This window comes from Mytilus edulis, chromosome 10 (genome assembly GCF_963676685.1).
Source record: "Mytilus edulis chromosome 10, xbMytEdul2.2, whole genome shotgun sequence".
In the NCBI taxonomy this organism is placed as follows: Eukaryota; Metazoa; Mollusca; class Bivalvia; order Mytilida; family Mytilidae; genus Mytilus; species Mytilus edulis.
The window spans coordinates 72955765-72964353 of NC_092353.1; the positions used below are offsets into that span (position 1 = coordinate 72955765).

The following is an 8589-nucleotide window of genomic DNA, read 5'->3' on the forward strand; positions in this document are numbered from 1 at the left end:
GAGCAGAAACAACTTTGTTTTGACACCGTTTCTTAAATAAAAATTTGTTGAAAAATATCTAAACCTAAACCAGTTTTGAAACCTAACCCAAAACCAAACAAACCAGTTTTAAACAAAAACATTAAACTAAAACTAGTTTAACTGTAACAAATATGTCTAGGCTTCGAAAGTTGGAGTAAATATAGTTTCGTCAAGTTTCCACTAGATTGGAAACGTTCACTATTTAAGATCATGTATTTACACCAATATATTGAGCTGTAAAAAGTAAAAACAAAAAAATACTGAACTCCGAGGAAAATTCAAAAAGGGAAGTCCCAAATCAAATGGCAAAATCAAAAGTTCAAACACATCAAACGAATGGATAACAACTGTCATATTCCTGACTTGGTACACTTGTAAGTAAATGTGCGGGTTTAACCGCATTCAGAGCTATCATTAAAGATGGACGACAGATACCAGAGGGACAGTCAAACTCTTCAATCGAAAAAAAGACTGACAATGCCATGGATAAAGTGACAAACCGACAAACAATAGTACACATGACATAACTTAGAAAACTACAGAACAAGCAACACGAAATCACCATAAACTAGGAGTGATCTCAGATGCTCCGGAAAAGTAAGCAGATCCTGTTCCACATGTGTCACCAGTCGAGTTGTTCATGTTATAAAAAAATCCGGTAAATAGTCTAATTCGGTAGGTCACATTCATAAACGAGGAAACGATTGTTGCTACGACAATTGGATCATATTCGTGGTCGTCTATGATTTCAACGGTTTATAACAGGTAACCAAATCTTGATGGCGTCTATAAACTATCCATCGATGTCAGAGTTATGTTAGTAAAACGTATATTTGAAAAGATTTTTTTAAAACTTTGCATGTTATACCAGAATAAAAATAACAATTTATTTATTTGGTGCGTTTTTGCATCAAGTTGAATTTGAGTTTTACACTCAACTGTATTCCTAATCTTGATACTGCTATTTCAGTTTCATTATTTTACAGAAAAAGATTGAAGGTGTAAGTAACGCAATTGCAATGTTGATGAATGATTACAAACAAACAAAACAATTGCATAATGTATTTTATTCAGATAGAACCGTATTTTGCATTTATTTGTTATGTCAGGTGTTTCCCCATCATATGCTTTATAATTCTATCACTATGCAAAAAGCTTCTCACATTCACATTCTTTCTGATTGATGTTAGTAACCCATATACAACATGTGCATTGATAAACCATTGGCGAAGTAATGTGCAAATCATTACAATTCTCCAATATCATGAATTGATTCCTGAAAATACAGATTAAAATGTATTAACTTACCAAAACATCTATGAATATAAGTAATTGTCATTTTACAGACAGTTATATTTATTTACTCCTTAAATGCTATCTTGAAAAAAGGTTACAGGGAACTCAATTGACAAGCATGATTATAAAATGTCTTGGAAATATATGAAACAATTTAAGGTGATAATTTTATATCTAATTCTCAGAGAATGTTTTGTTTAGATATCAGAGACTCATCTGACATCAAAACAATTGTGTGTAGTGTGATAGCAATTCAATAATTATTACATGTATTAATGATGGTAAGTCTAACAAAAAAAAAGAAAAGAAAAAATCAAAAAAAAATAGGTATATTGATCAGGTTTCAAATTAATTCGCGGGAAAAAAGAAACTGTGAATGTTTCTATCAATATGAATTATTTTAGATAAAACTTTATCTCCGAAAGGGAGAGTATGAGTTTTTCTGGTCTTCTGGCCTTGAAGTCGTAAAAGTTTCGAGTCAGTTTGTTGTACTCATACTTCAAAATCAACCAATCAAAATGTTGGATTTCATGTTTCGAGCATGATTTTTGTGCTCCAAATACTAAGCAAAGTTTTATGACTTCAACCCCAGGTCTAATGGTATGTTGAAATTAATCATGTTATATAGATGTTCATACTTAATGTTCAGAGTGTTTAAGTTTATTTTAAAAAAAAATGCAGCAGAAGCCAAAATAAAAGAAATGGAAAAATGCGAAATCATTGTAATATGTCACTTACGCATTACACAGTTTAATACGGGTGCAAGATTTTCCGTCATCAACGCCAAAAATCATTTTAGTTTTTGCGCCCTGGCAGTCCATACTTTGAGAACGTAATTTCCTTTTAACTCGACTACCTGTAAAAGTGATAAAAATCAAGTTAAATAATTTTCGAACTTGCTTTAAATTTTTATATAATACAGATCTCCTATCACATACACCAATTGTACAATGTGTGTTAAAGAACAACTAAAACAAACTTAAGGCCATTAGACAATATTTTTAAAATGACACTAATTACTTTCTACTGGTTGTATGAGGAATTGACAATAAATGCACATATTATTTCTAAATTCACACTTAAGCCATTTATATGCAATAACTTCTCTTTCAAATGATCCTGAAAGACTACAATGTATTACGTTTAATTCATCTTAAAAGTTGAAATTGAATTTTTACCTGTAGAATGTGTCATATTATATACTTCCGCATCCTGTGGTACCTTCCTTTCCTTGTACAAAGGGTATTTAAAATCTTGATAAAACTCTTTCAAAGCACCTTCAAGGGAACTGTCGTCAAGGGCGTCATTGAAATTTGCATAATACAACTCTGTGACCACTTCAGAGTTTTCACTAGTTATTGTATTATCACCTTTGTTCTATATAGCGATGAAAAAGTAAAGAGTTTTTTTAACACCTCATGGAAAACATTCACCAGCAAACATATGAATATGAAAATGATATAATTATATAAATTTTTATAGTCAACACGAGGCAAATATACCAACTGATTTATCATATTAATTATGGGTTAATTGTAGAATTTATTATTCTATGGATATATTACTACTTTATATTAATATGATCTAATTATTATAATACAAAATTTTAAAACAGGGCTTTAATGAGGTAGTTTTGAAGTGTGCGTGCATTCTTTGATTATAAATCATTCTGAATGTGTGGAATGATATACCTATCATAAGAGAAATGTTATTTGTTTTCCATTCAGAATAGAAATAAAATAATTTTGTATTAGTGCCAATGAGACAACTCTCTATTCATGATCAGAATTTTTTTTTTAAAAGAACCAAACAAGAAAACTAACGGCCTGATTCATGTTCAACAAATGAACAAAAAATAAAAATGTCAAACGTCAACAAATGACAACCACTGAATTACATGCTCCTGACTTTGAACAGGCACATACATACATAGTTAGGCGGGGTTAAACACGTAAGCGGGTAAGCACACACATTTTGAAAAGTTGAAAAAGGCTTAATTCGTAAGATGGATACAAACAGAAATACATCTTACACAAACACAGAATGGACGTGACCAAGTACTTGTATTACCCAACAACAAAAAGATACGATGTACTGATCTGAGAGTACTCGAATTTACTGACAGCTAATTCAAAGCTCTAATAACTTATAAAATTTATCATGCATCTAAGACAAAATTTACAATAACCATACATCAAACATCTAATTTATTTAGTTTAAAGACTTCATTAACAGTAACAAAAACATGACCTTGTGCAATGCAAAGATACAGATATCGACATATTGTAGATCCAAGAATGTGTATATGTATATAACATTAATATTCAGTTTGCTTTAACAAAACCAAAATTAATACCAATAAGTACAATATTCAATGATCTAATTACAGTGTTGAATTGGTAGCGTTTAGAATGATCGATAAGTTTACCAGGATCGATTATATATTTTGGGGCACGGTAAATAACATTTCTGTAAAATGAGGATGAGCTATTCCGTTTGAAATAAGATTTTACAGATATAACCAAACTTTCAGACCAAATCTTTATATCTATGGAAGAATTTTGTAAAGATTTTAAGCAACTTGTGGTAACGAAATCCCTGGCTTTATAATTTACCACAAATACATAGATTACGTTCTTTGAAATCAAAAACGTCAAAATCGACATAGGCATAGCGAACTAACTGTGAAATGTAACCACCGCAAGATGGTGCAAAAAGAATACTACCATCTAAAAGGAACAACCAAAGGGAACGAAAAATCGTCCCTCCTGTCGTAAATTTTAGTGTGGAGTTTCTCGTGAAAAACAGAAATATTTAAATCTAGGAAAAAACGTTACATCATAAAAATACTGAACTCCGAGGGAAATTCAGAACGGAAAGTCAAATGGCAAAATCAAAACCTCAAACACGTCAAACGAATTGATAACAACTATCATATTCCCGACTTGATAGGCATTATCTGATGAAGGTAGAAAATGATGGACTGAAATTGGTTCTATAGCTAGTTAAACATCTCACTTGTATTGTAGTTGCATCACATTCCAGTATACTGACAACAATACGTCAACAAAACAAACAGACATAAATGATAAAAAAAAATAGGAGAGGAGAGTTATTATCGTTTAAATTTACTTTTGGGTCAATTTCGGCAGTATATTTAGAAATAGTTATCAAAGGTACCAGGATTATTATTTAGTACGCTATAAGCTCGTTTCCTCTACATAAGACTCAGTGACGCTTATATCAAAATATTTAAAAAGCCAAACAATTACAAAGTTGAGGCGCATTGGGGCATCGATTCAGTGGTGTAAATAGTTATCAAAGAAACCAGGATTATAATTTAGTACGCCATACGCGCGTTTCGTCTACAAAAGACTCATCAGTGACGCTTATATAATTCATGATTATTTAACAATAAATATCATCAAGATAACGGTAAGTGTTGTTGAATTACAAAATTAAAGGCTATTAAGACGGATCTTTATTGAGTTTGGTAATACACTATAATTGCCATCACTGAAGTAGTTTAAAGTTATAGCTTTATACTGCCTGATAAATATAAAACAAGTTATAATTATATATCTTCATATGTCATACCCAGCTGTGAATAAACGCCTCTGAAGATTGACCAGCATCTGCTGCATTTTTCATATCTATGCCCCTCAGTCTACATTGATTTTTGGAAGGAAGACATTTAAGTTGCTGACCCTGTAACGAAAAACTGCAATTTGGAATAAAAAGTTAACCCTTGTAAATTAGTATTAGTGCAGTACTACAAAGTGATCTTGGTGGGTTCCACGTCCATCTTAGTCGCATGGATCAACTGAGATCATACATTGTTTTTTGAAACTCGTGTTGTTCAATATTTTTCTATTCGTTTTCTGTAAACTATTATTTGTCTTTACTCTGATTTAGCCTTTTCTGTAATTATTCTGATTCGGGTAACTTTCGGGTGGTCTCTAGGTACGTGTTAACCTCGTCAAATTCGAGAGGTCGTGTGTATGAACCCCGGCCAGGTAAAACTATAAACTTTTAATTGGCATTGCTGATTCTGTGTTAAGCACATGGTAGTAAGAGGTAAAGAAAATACTGGTTGGTTTGAAGTCAGAAGTAAGTGTCCGGTTAGAGTGACATGTGATAATTGTGAACTCCTGATTGTAAAAAAGCAGTTTTCATATTCATATTGTTCAATCATCATCTCGTCCTGCATATAAAATTTATATACATTTTATTTGCCACATTTTGCCAAGACATATCTGACAATGAAATTACACTAATATGTCATAAATTACAACGGGAACACGGTTTATCAGATTCCAACAATAGTTTCTATAAATAACATTAAATCCATAAAGAAAAAACTACTACGTCACAATTCCCTGATAAGCATGAGTGTGGTTATGAATGAGTTTTGAGATACAAGAACATTCCATTACTAACCTGTAGGAAATCTTGAATTAAGTATGATTCCATTACATCGTTGTGTGCTGGAGTATGAATTTTCACCACATTCTTTTCTAGATTCGTTTCTATGCTTTCAAAATATTTTGCTTTCCCTTCAACTACTTGATAACCAAATTTCTATAAAAAATCAACTTCTTGTTATGAAAAGAACTAAATTGAAATATATTTCATCTATATAAATTACTATATAAGCTTTGGCAAACGTGAATGGAGCAAAAAACCAAAGCCAATGGAATTAAGATATGTTGAATATGTTTACAACGTGAAGGGTATTAGTCATGATTTGAAATAGGATTTCTGTTGTTTATATTGGAAATGGTTGCTGGTCAAAATTACGTACAATTATCTTTTGAAAGAACATGTATACACATAAATTGTTCCAAAAGCAAAATATTAAAAATAAAACGACTCCGTATACATGAGGCAAAATAATAATATATGTTTAGTTTATTTTTACACAGTTTGTATAACACGTCCACATCACAAATTGTATACGCGATAAGAGTATTATTAACAACACAAGTATGGAAAACTCCATTTTCTAGGAATATGCAATCAAATATTTTCTTTCAATTAATTTATGATCTGACAAAGGACAAAAAAATAAACCTACCATTTCCATTGAAGCCGTGACAACAGATAACAGTAAAGCATTTATCAAAATGATCGTTATTGTGTCCATTGTGATTCTGTGAAGAAGAAAAAAACATTTACCCAAAAAAACAGAAATATAAAGCAACTCAAAATTTAAACGTATTGCTTTACAGTAACATAAACAAGTACCTTTTAATAGATAAAAGAGAAAATTTCATGATAGTTAAAATCATATTCTTTTGCAGTAAATGTGCATTGGACATTTATTGTCTCATCAGTGATGATAGAGGCCAAAATATTTCAAAATCCAAAACTTAACAAAAAACATGGAGGAACTGATTAAAGTAAAAAAGAGAACAAAATGCAATTCCGCAGAGAAGTCAAGGAATTAGGTCTCCGCAGTAAAGTTTGAATTAAATACTATGCAGACAGAAATAACAAATTAATAAATTCAATAGAACAATTGTTTACAAATCAATTCCAACAGAAGCTTTTACAAAGTGTTGTTGATATCAAAATCAAAGGTTATTTACATATGTATTTTGTCGAAACATTAATTTATGCTGCAACTTATATTAATTCTAATTTAAGTTCAACTTATTTGATTTTCTACATTTGAAAATGCCTGTAAAAAGTCAGGTATATGACAGTTGTTGTCCATTCGTTTGATCTATTTTATCCTTTGATTTTGCTATTTGATTAGGGACTTTCCGTTTTGAATTTTCCTTGGAGTTCAGTATTTTTGTGATTTTAAAATAGTTAATTTTTTTTTATATAATAATTTTTTTTAACTTAAAACAGCATTCGAATTGAATGATACACCTATCAACTGAAGCAAATAAATGTAAATTGAGGAATAAATATTGCTTACCTTGTGTAGTCTGGCCACAACTGAATCATGAACGAAGCACTATCCATTTTATACTACAGATCAAGGAAGCAAAATAGTTCAACTTATAATTTGTCACGTAAGCATAAACATATTTTATCGACGAGGTGTGAAATGATATCAAGGAAGTTTAACCAGAAACATACATTTCAAGTGTTGTTTGAATTCAAGTCATCACTTTTCTCTGAAGTGTTCCACGAATCCAAAAACCATTACACTTTATATAAGATTTAGCAGTCAATCGACCATTACAAGTGAGAGGTAAAGCTACCTATGAAACCATTTTTAATCCGCTATTTTCTACACAACAAAAAGCATGTACCAAGTCAGGAATATGACAGTTGTTATCCATTTGTTTGATGTGTAAGATGTTTTGAATTTGCCATTTGATTAGGGACTTGATGTTTTAAATTTTTGTAGGAGTTAATTTTTTAGTTGATTTTCCATCTCATCTACTGGCAAAAATCGCATTTTATGACATTCTTATAAAAAAAAAACACCAATTGATAAATATAACAAAGGCAATCAGATATCTTGATGTTTTCTGTAAAACAAAATCATGATTTTAATGACTATTTAATAATATCTTTTAACCAGCAACAAAATTTACTAAATCAAACCTTATAAGTTACTGATGTCATTTTTAACCTTTTATCATAATTCGAAAAAGTAAAATATAACACAGTTTGCTATAAACGGGACTCCTCCTTTTCTATCTTAAGTTTCTGGGACAAATCTTTTCATTGGAAAGAATTCTTTTACTTTGATGAAAAAAACAATTTTTGAAGCAAGTTAAATGATGCCAAGTTATTTTCAGAGAATTTTTGGCGTATATACTTCTATAAACTTATACCCCAGTAATATGACCATATAAAAGAGGGAATAGAATCAATACATTTAAAAGTGTAAAATGTAGAATTAAGGTTTCGAAAGAAACAAAACAAAATGACACAGTTGTGACATTCCTCAGTAAATCAGAAATTTTGTTGAAATATTTTTGTTTTGTAGTATCTTACTGTACTGGCCTTCAACAGATGAAGTAGTACATGTATCAGCAGAAAATGGAAGTGTGGGAATTGGAATCGTAATGTACTCACTTGAAAATGTAGTTTAGGAATTCAGAGTTTAGGTATATTAAGTTTGTCAGAACTAATTTTAATAGTATTACTTGAAAAAATATAGCAAACTCTTAAGTTTAAGTTATGCACTGAAACCTTGTACAAGATACCATTACCCTGTACTATTTAGTTGTAACTCCTACATAGTTTGCTTTCGATGTAAATCTTTAACACATTTTTTTACTGGGGAGTGGTGATCTTTATTTC

At 30.6% G+C, this 8589-nt stretch overlaps 1 protein-coding gene across 1 annotated transcript; it reads right to left on the reverse strand.

The window, feature by feature from the left end:
- Nucleotides 1–1069: 1069 nt before the first annotated feature.
- Nucleotides 1070–7326, reverse strand: LOC139491835 (uncharacterized). Its single transcript, XM_071279725.1, has 7 exons — nt 7247–7326; nt 6395–6470; nt 5758–5898; nt 4915–5025; nt 2496–2694; nt 2056–2173; nt 1070–1297 (listed from the first exon to the last, which is right to left on the reverse strand). Exons 1-7 carry the CDS (start codon nt 7291–7293, stop codon nt 1165–1167), a joined length of 825 nt encoding a protein of 274 aa, XP_071135826.1. The 5' UTR covers nt 7294–7326; the 3' UTR covers nt 1070–1164.
- Nucleotides 7327–8589: the final 1263 nt, after the last annotated feature.

Excerpts from the sequence above, each read along its gene's own strand:
- LOC139491835 (XM_071279725.1), bottom strand. The coding sequence starts at position 7,293 with ATGGATAGTGCTTCGTTCATGATTCAGTTGTGGCCAGACTACACAAG. Across the intron at positions 6,471-7,246 it reads TTGTGGCCAGACTACACAAG|AATCACAATGGACACAATAA; the intron begins GTAAGCAATATT and ends TCTTCTTCACAG. Across the intron at positions 2,174-2,495 it reads TAATATGACACATTCTACAG|GTAGTCGAGTTAAAAGGAAA; the intron begins GTAAAAATTCAA and ends TCACTTTTACAG.